This window comes from Colossoma macropomum, unplaced genomic scaffold, assembly GCF_904425465.1.
Source record: "Colossoma macropomum unplaced genomic scaffold, Colossoma_macropomum, whole genome shotgun sequence".
NCBI lineage: Eukaryota > Metazoa > Chordata > Actinopteri > Characiformes > Serrasalmidae > Colossoma > Colossoma macropomum.
In genome coordinates this window covers 423,512-447,734 of record NW_023494894.1, presented here as the reverse complement: position 1 = coordinate 447,734, position 24,223 = coordinate 423,512, and the positions used below count along the sequence as shown (strand labels likewise).

Genomic DNA, 24,223 nt, shown 5'->3' with positions numbered 1-24,223 from the left:
TATAACCCTAGCATCGTGAGTGGTATAATAATCATTCCTCTATTATAACAATGCGACAGTGGCCCTAAAAATAATGTATTAACCAGTGTTCAACATTGGAGAACATTTTCATTAAATGCTACCATTTGTCATTTGAAACAACTAATAAAAGTTGCAATTAAAACTAACACATCTGTTACTAATATTGTTATTGTCGTTGTTGTTGTTCAAAAAGGGTAACGCTGTGTCTTAATTATGTGATAACCATTATTATCGATGCATTACATCTCGAAAAAAAATTTTAACCGCTTACAATGGCTAACAAATGTACACACATTATGTTTACAATACATAAGACCATCTGAGGCAAGCCTGAAAGGTCTGTAGGCTGGAACTGTATTTAATGACCTAAACGACCGCTGTTTTAAAGTGTTACGGTAAGTGAACAGAATAAAATAGAAAATAGAAAAAGACAAAAACAAAAACAATTATTAATAAGTGTGCCACACATGCCCGACATGAGTTGTAATTCACTCTCGTCTAACTCAGTAATTCACTCTCGCCTAACTCAGTTTGCACGTATGTTATTTAATTAATGTGGGACCCATGGTATATTCGTAAACTTTCAAATTTATGTGAAAAGCGTAATAGACGAGGCAGTTTAACACATGAAAGGAATAGGCCAGCTCAAAATAGCTTGAAGCGGAAAGTAGTCACTCTTGGAACGGGGTCAAATTCTAAATTATTCTCAACAACAGGCCCGTATTGCAATAGCCTAAATCTTTCCCAGCATACGAATCTCAAAGGGAGAGAAATAGACAGAAATAAATAGCCACGTGATTATGGAGGGCAATGCCTCATATTGTGCTACCTTGCTGTTTCCTTTGCTCACCCGACCTTTCCTTTTCTGTCGTGGTCTCGTTAGCCTTCAGGGACAACGAATAAATATTTTGGAAAAATGCCAAATAGATCGTCATTATCAATTTGTCTTAGTGAAAGTGTATTGTGAGATTACAAAAACACCTTTCCGAGACAAAATATTCCCCATTTATGATCGTTTTGACTATCTGCTGAAATACCTTGTGATAATGGCAAATAAGTTTTTCTTTTCCCGGTCATGTTTTTCTGTTGTTTTTTTTTTTACCTACAGATTCGTGTTGAATACAAGTTTAAGTCTGAAATGAGTTATAGTCTTTTAGGTGATTTCGGGAAGAAATCAGGAGTCTTGGAAAATGTCCAGATTCCACAGTATAGGCTATTTTACACATTTTTTCCACACGAGATTCACGTGCTTCACGTTGTCTGAGATAATTCTGAAAATTATTCCTCTGAGTTTGTGCTACAAGATTGCTGGAGGCTATATGAAGTCTCATCTATGCTAATAGAAACAACTTTTCCTGAAAGGTAGTTGATAGACTAATGCAAACTCACATGTAGTCTAATGGTAAGGTCTTTTTAACGAAACAAAACAACCAATATTGATGGTAATATTAACGAATTTATAACGTGAAAGTAGAAGAAATCTTTGTGACAGTTTTGGTTTAGGGTATTTTTAAGAGCAAACTTAAAGAATTAAGCCCAGGTATATTTGGTTTCGTTCCACATTTATCAGTCCCCAGCAAACAGCACTGCATTAGATGCACAATGTTGCACGTTTTTCCTCATTAGGCGCGAGTTATTAATGCAAGTTTCAGGAAGCTCGTTTAAGGGAAGTGATGTCAATTCTTTTGGCGGAAGTCATAATTTTGGATGCGGAAGTTGCGATATTGACGTTTGGACTGTGAAAACTAAAGCAATGAATCTAAGTGGAGCTGAGATATCTGACTGAGTCGTCTGCGTTAACGTAAGACAAACAGTTGCTATATCCGTGGTTAATCGGAATTCATGCGCAGAAATTATTTGTTTTAGCGTTGACGTCCCGATGGCTAGTTACATATGCTAACGCTATCTTGCTGAATAGCTAACTGTGCTAGCTAAGTTATCCAGCACAGTTATCCCAAAAGCTAATGTAGTTAGCTAAGAACTTGGCTTACTCGCTGAGTTTGACACGCTCTTAACTGCTCCGAGAAAGTTTTAAAAGTGGTGGTTACATGTAAAGATGTGTCGACTTGGCATTTCACGGTGACGCAACGTTCGCCGAAGCTACGATTTGTTTGGAAAGCTAGCTAATATTCGCTAGGTGGGCTTCCAGCTGTTTTTCTGTATCGGCTTTTCCGCTTTTGCGGACTTTAGACTACCTGCTTTATGTGCAAACCTTCACAAAGCTTTTCTGGTGATCTGAGTTAACATAACTGTTTAATGAATAATCGGGAAACGACTACAGAAACATAGTCAACCTACGTAATAGCAAGATTGCGAGCTGGCTGGCTAGCTAGCTATCTAGTTAGGTTAGTTAGTTATGACGTTTGACTTAACTTGACTTAACTTTGTTTTATCAACGCTGTAGCTGTATTGAAACACATTCTACGTGTGTGTAGCATTTCGTAAATGCTTACATAATCAACATTAAGACCACAGAGAAGTTCACCGAAGTGCTATATACCTCAAGAGGTTGGCGGTTGACCAGTACACCTAAACGGAGCACTGTTGGTGTTATTAAACATCGTTAAAGCACAGATTTTTTTCCCCTATCACACCTATTCTTAATTAGTTCTAAGGTACGTTTATGTTCTAATTTGCAATCATTAAGCTACGTTGCATGCTCAAAACCTAACAACTATGTTAATGAAAATGTGTAATGCGTTTTATTTAAAGTGACATTTACTTTATAAAACATTCATGTTGTTCCTCTCGTTTTGTTACACTGGCTTTAATGGCAGTTGCCTACTAAATATCTATACGTTCCACATTTAGTTACTTTTGACTCCTACAGATTTTATACAATGTTTTGTGTGTTGGTTACATTAAGCAGTATTATTCTAGGAGTTACATATTTCAGTCACTTTTTATTTTAGCTAAGTAGTAAAAGCTGTCAGTAACCATATGAGATTTATTGGCCTAATACAACCTGAAACTGAATGATACATCAAGATAAATTTTCTTTGGTTCACTGCTGTCGTTCGGGTGAAATTAGGCAAGTTCAAAGATCAGTCACTGTCCGCTGAGTCTGTTGTCTTATGATCTGTATGTGCAGGGCTAAGGAGCATTCAGGATGCTGGAGTCCTATGTCACTCCTCTGTTGATGAGCTATGTGAATCGCTACATTAAGAATTTAAAGCCATCTGATCTCCAGCTCTCGCTATGGGGGGGGGATGTGGTGCTCAGCAAGCTGGACCTCAAACTGGACGTCTTAGAGCAGGTGAGACTTGCTTGGCTTGTTTTTTTTTTTATCTTAAATAGCAGTAGCTTTATTGGTAATTTTCAACACTGTCAATTCTGTTATGTACCTATTTTTTTGCAAGCTAAGTTTTGTAGTTAAATTTAAGAGGCATTGTGTTGTCTCTTATGTTTTTGCAAATCGCTGTTGTTGGAAGAAAACCTTGTATCTCCAAAATGGTTACTTTACAGGAGAAGGATAAACATACTTTACTTTTAATGTAAGTCATTTTGGGCTGTTTCTTTTGGTCCATTCATCATGAGATTTACACACAATGTAAAGGGCAACATGCATTTTCAAATTATGTGAAAAACTGAAAAACGACAAAAATGGAGATACAAGGTTTTCTTCCGACGGCAGCAAAATGTATTTCATCAGTATTATTTGTGATGTTAACCTCACAGAACCTCGATTAACACTGAAAACTGGAACTGTCACCCTTTTATGGTGTAATCTGCAATGTGTTTCTGCAGCTTTGAGTTTTTGGTGTATACTTCTACATTGTCACAGTTTTTCTTTATCCTACATCAACTTAAAACATAAAATTTTGAATCCTAAGCAGAGTTCCCTTGAGATATCAGTGTGTCTTTGAGCTTTTTTAACTGTTTGATATACTTTGCTTTTTGTCCACTTTTCAAGCTCATCATTGCATTGTGGGAAATTAAGTTGAAGTGTTGGTTTGAGTCTAAGCAGCAGAAAGCGCTCTGCTCTCTGTGTGTGTATTGTCGGGGATCACAGGCACTCCCGTCTGCAGTGGGAGTAGCTTTTCATCTCAAACCACAGTCAGATTCCTTCCCTGTTCTATATCTGTCAGCTGACATGAGGCCTACTTAGATGGATTTGCTAGAATATTTGCTTTGCTTTGTTATTTGGGGTACAGTGGCTTTTGCATTTGTAATATCTGGAACCAATCACTCTGCCATGTTGTGAGAATGTTTTGCTTCCCAAAAGTGGCCCAAGCTGCTCCTAGTGCTCTGAGAGACACACATGTACACACACAGAGCGATGGAGCCACTTATTGAAAGCAGCTTTAATCCTCCCACACTGAGAGTAAAGCTCTTGTTTGTAAGTCTGCTACTAATGCGATCCTGAAATCATGACAACAGTTTTGTTGAAACTTCAGAGAGCATCTTTATAGCCTGCAGAGTGGATGCTATGTGTAATCTGCATAGGGATCATTGGGGATTTTCATAAGAGGAGTAAGAGTGAAAGACTTTGGGTTCTTGCACAGACAAGCTATAAATTCATGCAAGTGCTTCCTTCAGTGTGGGTTTGATTGGGAGTTTTTGGCTAGCAAGGGTGTGGGACCTGCAGCACTGTGTGTGTGGAGCATGTCTCTCTGAGAGCAAGTTCCTGTCCCAAAGCAGCTCTCAGCCAGCTGCATAAATTACTCTCCTTGTGCTCCTTCAAACAGCACAAATCCACCACACTATAATTAATTTTAACAGGCCTTTACTTTAATAAGAAACAGCATTCTTTCTCTCAGCTAGCATCTCTCTTGCCTTTTATCTCTTGTTCTTGTGCACAGCACAAAGCTATAACTTATGGTCTGTTGTTTTCTGTGTGTATGTGCATACATGTCTGCATGTGTTTTTTGGTGTGGTGAATGTGGCTTAGGAGCTGAAGCTTCCTTTCACCTTCCTGAGTGGTCATATACACGAGCTGCGAATTCATGTGCCATGGACAAAACTGGGCTCGGAACCGGTGGTCATTACCATAAACACCATGGAGTGCATCCTTAAGCTGAAGGATGGTGTTCAGGTCAGTGACTCTCATATAACGCAGACACAGACTTTTCTATACTTTTCAGAATTGCCACCCCCCCCACCCCCCAAAAAAAACTCTTTCTAAACTGTGGTTACTGGAAACTGAAGAATGATGTTAAGTGAACTATTGACCATCACAGTTTGGTACAGTGGTTAGTGTGGATTATGTGTGTTTCCAAATGCTCTGATAGTGAAACTTAAACACAGTGCAGTGAGACTGAGCCGAGGTACAGCTACCCACAAAATTGTGCATCAGTATGCAAATAAAATATATTTCTTTAATGTATGTGCATGTATGTGTATGTGTGTGAGAAAGATAAAGCCTCCATGGTCTTGCTTCTGTGCTAGTTTATGGTGGCTGTTTAGGCAGACAGCGCTGAGCCTTCATTGCATTACTTCATTACTGCAGTAGTTCTAATCCTTAGCATCAGATAAATTCCAAAACCAAACACATCAAACTCCAATCAGATCTCCATAATTCAGTGCCTGCAGAATGAAGTCATGTCATGCATTTGGAGTTTGATCTACATGTTGAAAAGCTATAGGGAGAGGGAGAAAAGACAGATGCTGGCATCAGCTAAAAGGAAAGGTTATTTGAGAACCCCAAGAACAAAGGATCTCATCATTGTTGGTACCGCAATCAAGTGCCTAAAGAGTTCCCTTCAAGTTGTGCTCTGAAATCACAACTGCTGTGTTTGAACGACAGGAATCTGCAGGGCAAAGCCAAGAGCTGCCATTAACAAGCTGTGCTCTCATAGGAGAAGGAGAAGGGCCAGAGGCAGGAGTGGCAATGCAGCAGTTGAGAGGCAAGAGCTGATGCAGGGTCAGGGAGAAGGAGAAAGACCACTGTCAGGAGCTGGAGAAGGACAGTTGTGCTAAAGGATCCTGTAAATTAACATGCATATCTCTCAGAGCTCTACTGACTTTAGCCTCTGGTATATGTAGTGTCTATGTCATTTTTTGTACATACTTTTCATACATTCACTCCTACCAGGCTACTCCCAGCAGGCCAACAGGTTGACACCACTTCCCTCACTGAAATATTTGTTACTGTAGTTGGATACAGCCATAAATATTTTGCTATTGAGAAATGGAGTGTGTGAGGTGTTCAAGGTGGATTTATTTTTTCAGAAGCAGTCAGTGGTTACCTGCGCCACCCATGCAGTAGGGCAGCACAGAGGACGTGGTAGCTGCTGCACTCAAAAGGCCATATGGTTCTGTAGAAGCCTGTCTGAAGGGAACCAATTAAAGCTGATTATATAGACTGCAGCAGTAAAGCTCTGTAACACATGGGCCTGAGTGCTAATGCTGAATATCGTCCTGTGCAGCCACTACTGCTGGAGCAATCACATTCCAATGATCGGAAACTTTAAAATGGTTCTTGTGTGTGTGTGTGTGTGCGCGCATATGCCTTATAGCTTGGGGTCAGGGGGCTCTGCTGCTCTGGACTCACATGTAATCTCCAAACAAGTATTTGTTACAGATGTTTTTTTTTTTGTTGTTGTTTTTTTTTCACAAAGACTCTCAGTTTAGTAGGAGCCTTTGGAAAATTGAAAATGACATTTGGACAAATTATGCACTGGTATATTGACTCCTGAGAGACAGAGTTCGGAGCCAAGCCAGAAACTGAAAAAAGTAAAAGTCATGTTTGTAGATTCTTCCAACCCTACTAAAGATTTAGCTCTACAACAATATTTGTCTAGGTAGCTCTAATCTTGTGTCAGACAAGGCATTTGGTAGCCTGAAAGCTTGAGCTCATATAAGTAAACTTCACATAAGCGAAGACGTACAATGAGGATCTCTTTTACTAAAAGTGTATAGGGCACAGGAATACGTGGAATGTCTTTATAGTTTCAAGTCTTTCATGGTTGATTTCGTGGGCCAAGTTTAGCAGACAGCTATTTGGTTGTGCTCATGGTCCTGATGGTATGTGTGGGAATGATTAATGAGATAATTGATCTGGTTTGTTTTTGCAGTTCCAATGAGCAGCTTAGTATATTCCTGTAAAAACATCCTCAAGCCTTTTGAAGTTCATTAGAAATCTGTGGAGGATTGATTGGTAGGGGTGTGTGTCTGTGTGAGAGAATACTGATGATATTCACTAGACTAGATCATGTCATTTACATCTGTAAACCTAACTACGGTGGTGAGACTAAGAGCAGAAATAGCTTCTGGTACAACTTCATCTTTATGCAGTTCATTAGCAACCCTCCTTGCTTCATAGTCATATGGGTTCTCTCTCTCTTTGTCTTCCTCTTTCTCGTTCTCTTCCTCTGACATCATTTAGAAATCAGGCTGGCAGCCCAAACTTTCAGCTCTCTCTGTTTTTCTCTTAGGCTGCTGGTGTGTGTGTTTGTATGTTTATAAATAAGTCTGTGTATGTTTTCTCAAAATTAAAGAAAAGCCAGAATCCTGTGTGCAGGCTTGAGTTGAGTGGATGAAGAACATATAGCCGCTGGACATTTGTAATCAGATCAGCAGTAACTGGGTAATCTGGGTCTTAATGCTGCCGGAAATCTACCTTTGATTTGCTAGCATGCAGAGACCAAATAGCTTGCAGAGAATCTGTGCCACATCAGGGGGGGGGGTGAGAGGGAGAGAGGGAGAGAGAACTGTAACAAAGGAAAAGCGTGAGGATTCCTGTACAGCTTACCAATATTCTGAAAACTGTGATGCCCCTATTCTGAGGAAAAAGTGTGTGTGTGTGTGTGTGTGTGTGTATGTGTATGTGTATGTATTTCAGTAACAGCTCTGTTCAGTGAAGTGTTTACTTTTGTCCTTGCCCTGGGGTGAACGTGTGAGACGGCACCTCCCACTTCTGACCTCTGCACCCTTAACTGCTTGTCAGAGCAAAGACGCATGTACAGACACACACACACACACACACACAAGCACAGTGTATTTTTACAATGGTTCATTAAAGGAGGAGGCAGTGTTCTACTGATTGAATCTGATATTGGGTACGTTTACATAAAATGTGTGAGTGTACCAGGGTTATTACATTTTTTAAAATTTTCATTAGTTTTTATTTTTATTTAGTTCTTCATTTTGGTTTGTGATTTCAGTGTAGTTTGTGTTAGTTTTAAGTATGCAGTAATAATTGTGTTTTTATTTTCTGATAAGTAGTTTGGTTTTGTTTAATTTCAGTTTTAGTTTTTAGTATTATGATGAATGCTGTGATGGTAGGCATTTGATAACTGTAGAATAAATTTAACACAGCATTAGATGAAGCAGCCTACTACTTCTAAACTCTCACACATGTAAAAAAAGAAAACTAAAGTTTTTTTTTCTCAGTAATTTGATTTCGTTATAGTTTTGCAGTAGACATAGTTTTGATTGGTTTCATGTATTATTTTGATTATAGTTAATAAGCACATTTAGTAATAGTTTTAAATAACTATAATAACCTTGGAGTGTAATTGTGAATGTGTGTTAGAACTCTAACAAGCAAACACGCAATTTTGGAGGTATACGGCTGTATAAGGTTTGAGTGTGGGAAATCTTGTCTAATGCAATTTCCCCATAAACTTTGGCCAGTTAACATCAATAATTCTGTTGTGTAACAATTGTGTTTTACTTTTATTTATTTATTCACTATTTGGTTGTTCGCTCGTTAGGTAGGTATTTGGTTTTTAATTTTGAGACTTAGATATTGGGTTCGATTTCACTAGACACACCCAGGCACAATTACTGCCAGACTTGTTGAATGTGAACGTCACTTAAATAGTACCTGTCTGGCAGTGTGAAGAAAGAGAAGGTATCAAAAAGGAGCACATGGTGCCTCGTTCTAAAGAGATTCAAATACAGATGTGAAACAAAGTTGTTGAAATCTACTAATCTGGAAAGGGTTATGAAGCCACTGCTAAGGCTCTGGGACCCTCAGTGAGAGTCATTATCCACAAATGTAGAAAACTTGGAACAGTTGTGACCCTTCCCAGAAATGGCCGACCTACCAAAATTTTGCCAAGATTGCATCAATGACTCATCCAGGAGGTCACAAAAGAACCCAGGTGAACATCTCAAGAACTGCAAGCCTCAATTGCCTCAGTTAAGGTCAGTGTACACGATTTCACTATAAAAAGACACCGGGCAAAAAAGGCATCCATGGGAGAGTTGCAAGGCACAAACCACTGCCGACCAAAAAGAACGCAAAGTCTCGTCTCGCATTTACCAGAAAACACCTAAGTGACCCCCAAGACTTTTGGGATAACATTCTGTGGACTGAGTCAAAGGTGGAAATTTTTTGAAGACATGGGTCCTGTTACATCTGGCATAAAGCCAACACCACGTTCCACCATAAGAACGTCATACTAATAGTCAACCATGGCGGTGGTAGTGTGACTTCTGCAGGACCTGGGCAACTTGTCATAATTGATGGAACCATGAATTCTGCTTTCTTTTAGAATGTCCATCCGTTGACCCTAAGCTTAAGTGCCGTTGAGTAATGCACAGGACAGTGATCTAAGGCACACAAGCAAGTCCACCTCTGAATGGCTCAAAAGAAACAAAGTTAAGGTTTTGGAGTCAAACTCTTGACTTGAATCCCATTGAGATGCTGTGGCAAGACATTAAATGGGCAGTTCATGCTCAAAAACCCTCCAGTGTAACTGAATTAAAACAATTATGCAAAAAGGAGCAGGCCAGAATTCCTGCACAGCGATGTAAAAGACTCTGCAAGTTATTGCAAACGTTAACTGCAGTTGTTACTGTGTAGGGTGGGGCAACCAGTTATTAGGTTTAGGGAGCGGTTACTTTTTCACATGCATGATATAGGTTGTGAATAAATCTTTATCTTCAATAAATGGAATGGTCATTTAGTGTCTTCATTTTATATTAAAATTAGTCAGATGATCTGAAACATTTAAATGTGAAGAAATCAGGTGAGGGACAAATACTTTTTCACAGTACTGTATGTATTTTCTGTGACTGTTGATTGGAAAATCTGGGTTGGTGATGAAATAATTTTAGTTACATCGTTCCAAAATACATTCACTTCTGAAAAATCTCAAAAGCTGTGCATAAATGTGTCTAAGGTGGTAAACATGCCTTTGTCCACCACAGTACAGACATGGTTTCAGTAAATGATGCTCTCTCTAATAACACTGCTATTAAGAGAATAGCAGTTTAGTAGTTAGCCACTCTTTTGTGTAGTTTTTGTCAGTGCTTCCTGGTTCTGATTCAGCAGCAAAGCAGATGTACAAAGAAATTGTAACTGGTCTCACGAGTCTGCGCCAACATGGAACTGCACAGTATGACCCTGTGAACTGTTTGGCTCTACAGTGGAAAAGAGATCTTTGTTTTGCTAATGAATTTAATGGTAGTAATGATTAGTTATCAGTTAAATTATAGACTTGAGGAGTTTGTGAATATAATGGTCACTGTCTCTAGGGCTAGATCAGGCCTGTGACACAATCCTCTGTGGCCCGCAAAACTATTTTCATTTGCTGTTAATGTTAGCCCGTTTCACAATGTGCTTCACTACAATCCCCGGCATGCACAACATTATGTGCATTCTGACTCTCCTACCCCAACAACAATCTATGACACAGTGGTTACACCTCAATTCTACACAATTCTACACAGTTCTACACCAGTCATACCACCAAACATACTAGTTGCATTTCAGCTGCAGTTCAACCAACATAAACACCTAACGTTAGCTTTGCAGCTCTGAAATTAAGTTTGAGCCTTAATGAACTTAAAAAGGCAAAGAAACAATGCCAGGTGTCTAGTTCAAGCAGATAGGTAGGTTTAAAAGACCTAGCTCCTGGGGACATTTAAATTTTGAATATTTCAAATATTCATGTAATATTTCAAGGTCCACCACAAGTGCCTATATTTTACTTTTATGTTTTTTTGTATATTTTGAATAAACAGTGGACAGGTTGGGTTATAGCACAACATCGATTAAAAATTAAATGAAAACATTTTCTTTGGCCCACGGATTTGTTGAGATTTTCTGATATAGCCCTTGTTGAGTTTGACACCCCTGCTCTAGGTTGATGTGTGTGTGTGTTTATTCATTCATCATCATTTATTTTGTGTGTGAGTGTGGTGAGTGACTGTGATTTTGGGTTGAGGCTGGTCTTGGAGGGGCTAAGAGGAGGCTGAGGTTACCATGGTTACAGACACAGGCAATCTGTGTTGAATAAAACTGCTGCTTCCTGTTGGCGCTGATTCAGCTCTGCTTGATACGGCTGCCAACATGCTGCTAATTCAGTTGCGGCATCCACATACACATACCCTTTCATACCAACTTCATTTTGTTGTAACGTCTCCCTCCAAACATCACCATGTCATCACCTTCAGCAGCACAATGACACTCATTACCAAGTTGAATACTGCTTGATTTGTCCAGAACCTTCCTTTATAGTTATAATACTTTGTGATTTGTCAAGGGTGTGTTGTATACCCTCTTTGTGTTGTGTGTTCTCTCTATGTAACATACTCTGCATGTACCAGCACTGTGTACATCACATGGGGAATTGGTTGGTGTGTCTGTGTATGTGCAAGTTTTGTGCTCATCTAATCATGCTTTTACTGTGGGGTGTGTATGTTATGTGGTTGGTCTACACTACAGCCCATCACAATCAGCCTCATGAACCCCCAATCATAGCTTCAGCACTTATCTATTTAGACTACAAGAGGAATATTAGTCTAGAGAGCACTAAGTTAGTCACTGAACGTAGCTCGAAAAACATGTAGCCTCTTTTCCACTGTAGGGCCTAACAGTTCTGAGCACAGAGAGTAATTGCTCCAGTGGTATTTCCGCATGGACATAGTTCAACATGCAACACCTTCAGAATGGGCTCAGTGCAGTTTTCTCTACATGGTTAGCTGCCATGCTCAGGACCACAGAACCGTTCAGTGGAATAATGTAATATACTCACATGGACTCCAAATAAATAAGAGCAGAATGCTGCCAGCTCTGCTGACCACAGAATGGGTTAGATTCTGAAAACAAACTTTTCTAATGCAAGTTTAGATGGTCATGTCTCTTGAGGAAGCAAAGCCAAGTGGCTGGTGTTGGAGGGACAGAAAGTCAGGATTAAACCTGTCCTGTGGTATGTGGATCTATAGCTTCCTAGCTAAGCTAATGCTAGTCAGCTTAGCTAGTAGCCTACAGATCCAACACTATGGTACAGGTTCAATTTGATGTATAAACAATAAAAACTTATACTGGGGAGAGCAATTTGAATGATTGGTGTTGGAGTGACAAAGACAAAATTGAACCTGTTTTGTAGTGTTTAAGCTGTAGCCTGCTGGGCTAAGCTAACAGTACAGGCTTTGTTCTAGCTAACCACTGCTTAAAAAAACACTGACTCAAGCATAAAGACTCGTATCTGAGATCACACATTCAAAATTCTGGTTTTGAGGTGACAAAGATTAAAAAATAGAACTGTTGTGTGGTGCTTTGAGCTGTGCACTGTTGGGCTATGCTAATGCTTGCAGAGTTAGCAGGCTACATGTGACACCCACCAGTACAGGCTCGTTTTCAGTAACTGATGCTCTAATAACGCCTTATCAGAGGATGAAGAATCTGAGAGCACAATGTTGAGAGACTGGTGTTGGAGTGACAGCAGAAATCAGATTTGTTTTGTATTGGGGATGTGTGTGTGTGTGTGTGTAGATATTAGCCTTCCTTAGATATTAGTCTTCTGGGTTTGTCAAACACTGCAGGACGTTGCCCAGCGAGTCCAAAATGAATGGTTTAATATGAGGCAAATAAGCAAAATCATAGTTCGTAAATGCTTACACATTTTTATATAGAAGAATGCATTCATTTTCTTGAACATAGTACAGCACAAAAAATTTTATCAGCCAATGAGTTACTGTGCTCACCAACCAGTCAGTTGGTGTCCTACAGCCCCAAACCTGTTTGCTGTAAAACAAAAAGGAAACTATATAGGCATGTTTTCTTTGATTGTTAATGAACTACATTCTTGCACTTCCTAAACTTAAAGGAAGGTCCTGGACAGGTGGTTAGAAACCACCGGACTTTTCATTTTTAGCCGTTTATTTACCCCATTCATTTAGGACTCACTCGCGGGCACCCTCTGGCGTTTTGCCGTCGTGTTTTTGATATAACAGGAGAACTAGGAAGTGGCAGGGCTCTCCATAAACTGGCTCTGGTTTTAGGCTTTAAGAATTTAGCCACTCTTTTGTGTAGTTTTCTTTGGTGCTTTCTGATTCTGATTTAGGAGCACAGCAGGTGGAAAAAGAAACCATAACCGGTCTCATGTGTCTGTGCCAGCACGGAACAGCACAGTATGACCCTGGGAACCATTTGACTTTACAGTGGAACAGAGATCTTTCATCAGAGAAGTCTTAGCTCAGAGAACTCTAAATTCAACTCACAAAACTAAACCTAGTTGGATGGATGGATGGGAATTAACAGGCAGGATTGCAGAGTCTGCCACTCTTGTTGACCATGCACAAATGCTTGAGGCCATAGGATCACTGTTCCAGATTTTTTTAAATCTTATTTTTATTCTTGCATGTAATTAGTTTAAATCTAATTTTAGTAGAAGATATTTTGCTCTCAGATGAGCATAATCTGTGTCTGGAAAATGGAAATGTTTGAATTACTGAAACCTAGCACATAGTGTGGCCAGTGGGTGGTTAAGCTGTGTGTCCTGTTCCCTGAGTGCTAATTAACTGCCTGTGCAAACAGTTTTACCTTATGCTGGATGATTGAGTAGATATGCCCCCCACATGTATAATTGCTACAACTCTGCACTCAGTTCTTAGAAAATCATTTTCAGTTAGAACTCTAGAGCCTTGTAGAGCCTTTTTCTTTACTTCACTTCGTTTTTTCAGTGTTAGTTGCTGTGGCAACAAAACCTCGTATCTAGATTGATAACTTTACAGGGAAGGAAAATGGGCCTCACTCACCAACCATTCTTAAGAAGAAATTTCTTCTTAAATCTCACTTCTGCAGTTTTCACAAATATTCTGACATTCACCAATGTTTTGTCTTGGGTAAGAACAGAATATATGCACACTCAAACACTCAAACATTTTTTCCAAGTAATTTAGGACTGTTTCTATTGATGAATCATGATTTTAAGACATTACAAAAGCAGCTGGCTTTTTTTCACATTCTTAGGAAAAAAGTAAAAAAATCACAAAATGGGGATACAAAGTTTTGTTCTGAGTGTGACAATGTGTATGTTTGTAACTACAGAGAAAGAGTAAAGAGAGTAAAATGTTTGGGGGGTGGGGAATACACTGCTGTTGCAGTAATTATTGCTTGCATTACTGAAGGAGAGACAGGAATTTTGAAGGCATGTGTTTAACTGAAGAGATAATAAACATTGTATGCTTTGTGAACAGTATTTCCTGCCTGACATTAACCACATTGCTGTTCCAAATGACCTACATGATTGGAATATACATGTGTGTATTATTTCCTAATTGCTTAAATCTTTCACAAAAATGTAGTTATTATTTCCAGCTGACAGCTGATGGGATGATGAGGCTGTGTATGTATATGTATATGAGTGTTAAGTGTATTGGGTCTGAGTTTAGTAAAGAAGCCCTCTTTTGTACAGCTGAGCTCAAGAATGATTGTGAGGGATTAAAATGCATTACATGACCTGAGTATGATGGCACCTTCAAGAAGAGCCATCGCCTGCAGTGTACTTATAGCATAGTATACTTATTTCTGCTTTATATTAACTAAAAAATGGATACACTTGACCAATATTTCTTTTGGTGAAAAAAAAAAAAAAATCGCATTATTTTGCCAAGTATTTCAAACATACAAGAAATTTTTTGTGGTGAGTGTTTCATGTATGACATGTGACATACTAAACAGGCACATAGACTATTAACAAGAACTGAGCTAAGGGAAAAATAAAACACAATAGAATATAGAAGAAAGAGTAATAATAACAAAAAAAAAAACAGCCAATATGAAAGGAGCTCAGGAGATTTACGTATAAGATGTGTGGATATCTGTATATGTGCAGATCTGATTGTCTGTACGTATACAGGTCAAGTAGACATGTACTACAAAAAAGTATGCTATACAAACTTATATTATTTATATTATTAAATTATACACAGAATATTACAGAGTAATATGAACATTTGTAAAAATGTACAGTAGTGCAAATAAGCCTTATGCTACTGGAGGAGTTATACTGTAATGCTGTAAGGAGGGTTTATTTGTTCAGTTTAAGTTTAAAGTGTGAAGTGTTGCACCATTAAAGTTGGAAGCTTTTTTCCGGTAGTAACGTTGGTAACATTGTGCTTATGTGGAAAGCTAAGTGACTTGCGTATGTTTTATGTGAATAATTTGTTCTTCATATTTAGAAAATGCTCCAAAACTTTACTTCTTTTTTAACTCAGCTAGGTTGTGGGCTATATGACGATTTTATTGTCATTGTGAAACGTTATCACAATGCACTTTTTACATTTCAAAGAGAGCATTAGTAGTCCTGTTTAATTGGCAAACATTGATTAAAGATCATTGTACTCATAGATACTGAAAGTATTTTTCACAGCAGCACAGGGTTTTTTCATAAAAACTACATTTTTTTTATACTTATCGTATATTGTTAAAATGTCTAAGTATCATGATGACATATTTTTGCCATGTCACCCACCTCTACTTTCACCCATAATTGTTATTTTTTGCTATTTGCTCACATAGTTCTGCCACTATAAGTGAATTGCTGCCCTCTTCAGGTTACGTTGCCAACTCACTCTAGGTTGGAGATCACTTTGAAAATGTAAATGAAAAATCAAAAACGGAAATATTTATGGACTTTTTTTTTTTTGCTGGCAGTGTTATCGATAATCGAGTAATTGTTTCAGTTCTAGAATACAGTACATATGTATTACCCTGTCGAGCAGGAGCATGCAAGATAAAAGTAGAGCCCCTACAACAGAACCTTGGAGAACACTATACAAGTTACACTTTTCTTCCTCTAAGCCATTCATTCTAACATTGACAGTAAGATCCATCATATCAACAAAGAAGCATAAGTGCACTGGTTTATTACTGGTTAATAGTATGGGTGTTTGATGTCGCTAGGTCAGTCTGTGTGATGAGGTCGAGAGAGGTTATGCTAGCAGTTGAAATGTGGTCTGTAAGCCTGCTGAGACTCTCCCTGAGTCTAACTCCAGGAATGTTTAAAGTTAAGAATTAGAAATTAACAAGGGGTTTCTTAAAATTGCTGTGGTTTTGGGTTGGGTTCATAGTTTTCTCCAGCTCTGATAGTGTGTGAATGAGTAGTTCTTTATTGTAACACATTGCAATTATTAGCTGCTGTGCCAGAGCAGGCAGAATGCCTTACATCTCAGGCTTGCGTGTGTGTGTGGCTGGCCTGCGGTTGGATGATGGAGACATCTGAAGAACTACAGCGTCAGATCTAAATCGGGCACTCTCCATTTCATTCACTCTGTCTTCTCTCTACCCCACATTTCTCACTCTTTCTTTTATTCCTTCGCTCCCACCCGGACTGAGCCATGAGTCAGTTTTTAGTTGCTGTCTGTTGTGTCAGTGCTGATGGGACTCCTGCAGGCTAGAGCACTTCGGCTTTCTTAACCGAGAGCAGAAAAAGCACAGACAATAAAAACAGAAACACAACCAGTTAGTAATTTGTGGCACGTCAATTGTTTGTTCTGCACTTTTAAAGTTGTGTGGTACATGTGGTATTATGGTGGATGGTATGCATGAACTGAAAGGTGAAGTGGATGATGCTGTTGTTTTGTGCTGTTCTCTTACTGACATTACAAGGTTATGAAGGTACCTCTCTTAATGTGCTCTACCTTTTCGTGCCCCTCCACTGTTCTGATTTTGTCTGAGGACCAAGTTTAGTCTGGGCACTAAGATCATTTTGCTAGAAGGCTACTGATCATCTGCATGACTACTTTGAGAAATGAATTACCATGAAAATAGATTTTTTTTATTTATTTATTTGTTTGTTTGTTTGTTTGTTTGTTATAAAGTTAGCCTCTCTTTAAGACTTGCAGTGGCTACTGCACTATAAACAATAAGACATATTGTGGCTTTACACACCATGCTGGGAAGGAATGCTCTCCTGGACTTAGCTTGGGAATGTTTTCCTGGACTTGGCTTGGGTGAGAATTAGGGCTTGGATAGATGGTGATGTATTGAATTTGATTCACTTTGTTCAAAATGTTAACAAAGAGTTAACATATAAACATGGTGTTCTTTCTCTATTTTATTTTGATAAATGTTTTGTTTCTCAACAATATAATTCTGCTGATCTGCAGATGCACATGTTGTGGACAAGATGTGGTGTCGATATAAATAATTTTCTTCACGATACTTTACCAAACCATTATTACAGTTTACAGTAAAATCTTTTTTTAATAACATCTTTTAAGATATGATGTTGAATGTCATTAAAAAATAGCAATATACATAAGCATATTTACAATGAAATAATCATTAAAAATAATGGTTCACATGCTCACTGTATATCATTACCATACAGTAGGGTTGTACGTAGAGCTGGGCGATATGGCCAAAAATGTTATCACGATAAACAAAATTCATATTGTTCGATATCGATATCGTGTTTTAAACTATCCTTTATGTTCAGAACATGACGAACACTCGCCAAAAAATGGAACATTTCACAAATCTGTCATGGGAGAGTGGGAGAAAGTGTCTGGTGAGCTGTTTTTGCCAGCTGGAAAAGCATGGCTATTTTTGTAATGGTCATAATTTAAGAAAGAAAACAGATTATTTTTAGCTGGTGACGAGCGCTCGGCTACCCCGTTACAAATGACATCACAGTATTCAAACACCAGCTAGCGACGACTGGATTTCTCTATACTATCGTAGTAGTTTAAGGGGTGAACCGCAAAATATCTAACACCAGACAAACGGAGTCCTCCTTTTAGGTACGTTTAAACTGAAAGCGGTGCTTTTGTGTCGTGTCGTGTTTTGTGTCCGTGTTGTGTGAGTGACAGTGCGCTGTTTCAAGTTAGCCAGCTGCTAAAAACAGCTAGCCTGGAAAGATAGCGCTCTCCTGCTCTCCAATGCCTCACAGCTTCCTCAGTTTACTTTCGTATAAATCAGGGCTGTGATTTACATGAACTCACTTCTTTCTTTCACTTTCGTGCTTGGGAATGCGCTCCTACTAATTTATGACTGTCCGAGCGCTGCAACAGCGCTGTAGTTGTGAGGATTGTGAATGTATAACTCCGCGTTTCAGCCGTTGCTAAAGACTCATCTTACTCGTGGCACCCTCCCTCTCTAATCATGTCGAATAGTGTCGCTTTCCTTGCAGTAGAAAACGCCACGAAGGCTTTCGCTAGAACGTGGAAGTGTGAGAATGGTGTATTATATCGAACATTTATCGAACATGTCGTATCGCTCTATCGAGGAAAAGTTATATCGCGATAATTATCGTTTTATCGCCCAGCCCTAGTTGCAGGCATCAAATTTGGAATTAGTGTATCAATTAAAAAAAAATCGGTGAAGCTGGTAAGGTAAAATATTTGGTATGCTGTTTTTAATTAAATATTTAAAAACTTACAAATCATTGCTTAATGTTTTTGTTGGCATTTTACCTAATGTCTCAACTTTTTTGGAATTGGATTTGTGGTAACAAAGAAAAATCTCATGTAAATCTCTGAGTTATGAGTCCATAGTGTGGCAGTTTCTCTAGGTTATCTTTGCTGTAGCCTTGCAAGTTTTGTTGTTTAGCGAAGTTACCAAGAACCACCTGCTTTGACAGGATGGAGCCAAATAATGACACATGACACATTTGTTTAAACGGTGCTGCAGTAGACCTATAGGAAACAAATTTAGCCTGTCAGCAAACATGGTAGGGTAGCTAGTTTACTAACTGCTTTGAACAAAATTAATGACTGTGGGTCTCAATTACCAACTGTTCTTAAGAAGAAATTTCTTCTTAAAACCCACTTAGGAAGTTTTCATGAAGATTCTGACATTTCACCAATGTTTTCTTATTTGGGATTTGTTTTTAGATAAGAACAGAATCTACACATACTCAAGATCACAAAAGTGTGAACAATGATGTAGTTTAAGAACTTTATTAGGACCTTTCTGAAGAACACATTTAAGAAAAAACTTGATATTGGTGAATGAGACCCTATGTCTTGTTTCAGAAAGCTAATTATTGTAATAGTTTGCAGAGTGAGTGACTACTTGTTACACTAGACTACCCAGCATATGATAGATTAGTAGCTACCTTAAGATAGTAATATATAGATTATATAAATTACCTTGATTATACGTAGGTTAAACAAAACCTCTTAATTTTTTTTAGCTATCATGTAATTTGTCAAATAACAGAAAAGTAAGCCAGGCTCTATTTCTGTTTATCAGATTGATGCTGCTTATAAAGAACAGTAAAAATTGTACACACATCAGACTGTTCATTTAGATTTGAGGAATTGATTTGTTTTTTTTTTTTGTTTGTTTTTTTTTGTGTTAGCATACTTGACCAAAAAATTTACTTGAAATTCCCAATTATCTTTCTACACTATACTGCCAAAAGTATTTGCTCGTCTGCCTTCACATGCATATGAACTTGAGTGACATCCCGTTCTTAATCCATAGGGTTTAATATGTCACCCTTTGCAGCTATAACAGCTTCAACTCTTCTGGGAAGGCTTTCCACAAGGTTTAGGAGTGTGTTTATGGGAATTTTTGACCATTCTTCCAGAAGCGCATTTGTGAGGTCGGACACTGATGTTGGACGAGAAGGCCTGGCTCGCAGTTTCCTCTCTAATTCATCCCAAAGGTGTTCTATCGGGCCAATCAAGTTCTTCCACACCAAACTCGCTCATCCATGTCTTTATGGACCTTGCTTTGTGCACTGGTGCGCAGTCATGTTGGAACATGAAGTGGCCATCCCCAAACTGTTCCCACAAAGTTGGGAGCATGAACTTGTCCAAAATCTCTTGGTATGCTGATGCATTAAGAGTTCCTTTCACTGGAACTAAGTGGCCAAGCCCAACTCCTGAAAAACAACCCCACACCATAATCCCCCCTCCACCAAACTTTACACTTGAAACAATGCAGTCAGACAAGTACCATTCTCCTGGCAACAGCCAAACCCAGACTCGTCAACTGGATTGCCAGACGGAGAAGAGGCCAGTGGCAGCGTGCTTTACACCACTGCATTCAACGCTTTGCATTGCGCTTGGTGATGTGATGTAAGGCTTGGATGCAGCTGCTCGGCCATGGAAACCCATTCCATTAAGCTCTCTACGCGCTGTTCTTGAGCTAATCTGAAGGCCACATGAAGTTTGGAGGTCTGACTCTGCAGAAAGTTGGCGACCTCTGCACACTATGCGCCTCAGCATCTGCTGACTCCGCTCTGTCATTTTACGTGGCCTACCCCTTTGTGGCTGTCGTTCCCAATCGCATCCACTTTGTTATAATACCACTGCCAGTTGACTGTGGAATATTTAGTAGTGAGAAAATTTCTTGACTGGACTTGTTGCACAGGTGGCATCCTATCACAGTACCACGCTGGAATTCATTGAGCTCCTGAGAGCAACCCATTCTTTCCCAAATGTTTGTAGAAGATGTCTGCATGCCCAGGTGCTTGGTTTTATACACTTGTGGCCATGGAAGTGATTGGAACACCTGAATTCAATGATTTGGATGGGTGAATACTTTTGGCAATATAATGTAGCTTTGTCTTCTCATTAGCTGTTTAGATAATTGGTATCTTCCTTATGATTTGTGCCTTACAATGTATAAACTGTTTTAGGGCCTGTCTCATCTTGACTATGAGCAGTGTGAGCTGCTTCTTTCAGTGCAGGGGTTCTCAACCTTTTCCACTCCGAGGCCCACCTGTTCATAACTGTAAAGCATAGCAGCCCATAGGAAAAGTAAAATCTTATTTTTTATTTTATTTTTTTGCTGCTTACACTGAAAACCTCTGAATTAGGGCCTGAAAAAAGATCTGATCGATTTCACTTCAATCACAGAAACCAAAATTTGCAGTTATGTTCAGAAACATAACGTTACAAAGCCATATGTTTGCAAAGATGTCAAAAAAGGGGGAAAAGAAAAAAAGGTAGTTGTGGATGTGGACTGTGATTTAGAGCTGCAGTTCATCGTGTTTTCACTAAAAAGGCTTTCCCACTGGAGTAGCTGTTTGGTGTTGAGGTACCTTTAGTTTTGAGGATTTTGCGCCTCATTTGAAATAAATCTCAATCCACTCACTAGTCATGATCAACAATAACAATAAACCTTAACTTTGTATTAAACCTTAACCTTATATTTGCTTCTTTGTCACTGGCTTATCAATTTAAGTTTAACCACTCGGGTCGCTGATGCTCGGCCAAAAATCAAACACATCTCTTCGCTATGAGAAGACTCATCTGTCGTTTTTATCAGCTGCAGGAACAAGTCTGATGTTAAAAGGCAGATTATACTGACAGTACAGCACTGACATGCTGATAGAAAAAGAAGATAGCCAGCTCTCTTGATGAATTTCCTCGTTTCATCATAAAATGCGCTCCCACCAGCAGTGAACTGAACAGGGTTTGGTTGAAAGCAAACCAAGACCCGCGGGTTTTGCTGTTTGATGCATACCCGAATACGGGTGGAGTATTTACACACGTCAAAACAGAGCAAACTAAAGAAAAAAGTTGGTTTGCACCAAACAAGGTAGGAGAAAGTGCCCTGAGAAACCTCTCCATCTCTGGCTAATTCTGCACTGCGCGCCGTGGCTGCATTGTCTCAGACTGATGACATTTAACTAGCCTGTGACTGCAATGTTTTTATTTATATGGCTCTACCAGCCCACTACGGCGTTCAGGCCCGCGGACCACTAGAGGGTGCTTTACGGCCCACTGGTGGTCTGCGGCCCACAGGTTGAGAAACCCTGTTTTAGTGGATATTCACTGTTCAGTTCTCAGATCCAGGATATGACTGTGCATCGCGTGCATACTCTTAAACACACAAAGTGAGTCAGGAGCAATGGGTCTGAGTCAGTGGCTGGATGTCCAAGGCAGCAGTGGAGATCCAGCTCTCCTCCTGAACCTCCTCAACAACTTGCTCCTAGCTGAACTAGGTTTAAAGAGGCACAGAAATGTAAATTAGAGTAGTACTGTGTGAGTATAACTCAATCCTTATGGCACACAATTGCCCTGCTAAGAGGAAAAAAAAAAAACACAAAAACCTAAGTAGTCTTATCTTAACCAGTCTCACAATGGGCCTAATACACACGCGCACACACACACATAACTCCAGCTTGATATAGCACAGTTGCTCTTTGTCCTCAGATCTTCGTTGTTGTGAGGTTCTCATCTTTACTTGATTTTGTTTATGGCTGTAACAATTTATCTCTACATGTAATTACCCATTAAGCCAGTTCAATTTCAGTGAAGATAATGGCAGTTTGATTTTTTTTGTAACTGCTGTATTGGGTACAGTGGAAACAAATGTTTGTGTTTTTGCTTGTGGATAAATCATTACTCAGAGACCTAAAACCACTATGGTTATGCCAGCAGATGCCTTTTTGTAGTTTGTATTTCATACTCCTCATTTGTCTTATTCAAAAACAGTCTGTAGTACAGTGACAGCAGGAATCACATCTGAGGCGTGCGCATTCGAGGAGCTCACTATTCTTGTGGTACAAATCTTTTTGACTTGTTGGCTGGTTGAGCTGTGGTTGAATGTCCTCTAAAGCTAAGCAAGCACTGTACAATTTTAGAAGTCTTTTTCTTTAGTGACTCACACAGTACATTTGAACGAACAAAACCTACGATTTCTATGCTCAGACTGTACAAAAATGCTCAGTCCAATTAACATGCTAACATGCTAACATGCAGCTTCTGTCTACGGACAATTATCAGAAAAGCTGTTTCATTCAAATAACACTCTATGCACCCGAGTACTAAGCAAACATGCTGAGAAACTGTGCTACAGCAGCTTTGCTTACTTGTCCACACTGTGCACTGAAACCGAAACCAGGTTGGCATATACAGAATTTAATACCGCAAATGACTTTTTTTGTCTCCGCTTTGTTAGCCTACGTGTCTCCACTCATGTTGGGAAGTGGTTGTGATTGGGTTTATGTGTGTTTTAAAACACATTAAAATTGCATAGTGTATGCCTGGTGGGGAATATAATAAGATGGAATGTTTAGAGTGACCAATGGCTTTGTGTCCCAACAACATTTATATTGAGATTTATTCACAATACTCATTTAATAATAGAGACAAAGCTAGGCTTACTTCTTCTTGTTGTATAGCAAATAAAATAGCCCTTCATGTCGAGTAGGTGGCTCATGGTTGGTAACATGGCTTGCAAGATTTTGGAAAAGATTCAGTTGTAATAAAGAGATTCTGGACAATTTCATGCTCCCAACTTTGTGGGAACAGTTTGGGGATGGCCCCTTCCTGTTCCAACATGACTGCGCACCAGTGCACAAAGCAAGGTCCATAAAGACATGGATGAGCAAGTTTGGTGTGGAAGAACTTGACTGGCCTGCACAGAGTCCTGACCTCAACCCAATAGAACACCTTTGGGATGAATTAGAGCGGAGAGTGTGAGCCAGGCTTTCTCATCCAACATCAGTGTCCGACCTCACAAATGCGCTTCTGGAAGAATGGTCAAAAATTCCCATAAACACACTCCTAAACTTTGTGGAAAGCCTTCCCAGAAGAGTTGAAGCTGTTATAGCTACAAAGGGTGGGCCGACATCATATGAAACTCTATGGATTAAGAATGGGATGTCACTCAAGTTGCGTGTGAAGGCAAACGAGCGAATACTTTTGGCAGTGTAGTGTGTATATCTGTGTATGGTGCACATCTCTGCTCTGACTGTATTACACTAAGAAGAAATCAGACCTCCCCTAAAGCCCTAAAGCTCATCCACGCTTGACTTCTGTCTGAAATCAGAATCCCAGCAACCTGTGTATCTGTGCCAGTACTGCACATACAGAGAGAAAAGAGACTGAACACTGTTAAATGACGTGTGGGCAATCAGTCTCTCTCTCTCTTTCTCTCTCTCTCTCTCTCTCTCTCTCTCTCTCTCTCTCTCTCTGTTGTAATGTAACACTGATGACTTATTTATTATTTCTCACAGTTTGTTTACTGGTTCCCACTGCTGTATGGTGGAAAAGTGTATGTGGTTGCCGGCTCACTATAAATATTTTCCACGCTGCTTTGTTGAGTGTTATGGCA

At 39.3% G+C, this 24,223-nt stretch overlaps 1 protein-coding gene across 12 annotated transcripts in view; it reads left to right on the top strand.

The window, feature by feature from the left end:
- Positions 1–1,706: 1,706 nt before the first annotated feature.
- The window catches only part of LOC118800430 (vacuolar protein sorting-associated protein 13B-like), a 402,625-nt gene continuing 380,108 nt past the window's right edge, over positions 1,707–24,223 (top strand). For all 12 annotated transcript variants that reach the window (XR_005006236.1, XM_036560640.1, XM_036560641.1 and 9 more), the window contains exons 1-3: positions 1,707–1,822; positions 3,113–3,277; positions 4,913–5,056. Coding sequence is in view for 11 of the 12 variants with exons in the window: in XM_036560640.1 (XP_036416533.1) it covers positions 3,131–3,277; positions 4,913–5,056 (291 nt within the window). In the remaining variant the exon portion in view is untranslated. The remainder of the gene's footprint in view (positions 1,823–3,112; positions 3,278–4,912; positions 5,057–24,223) is intronic.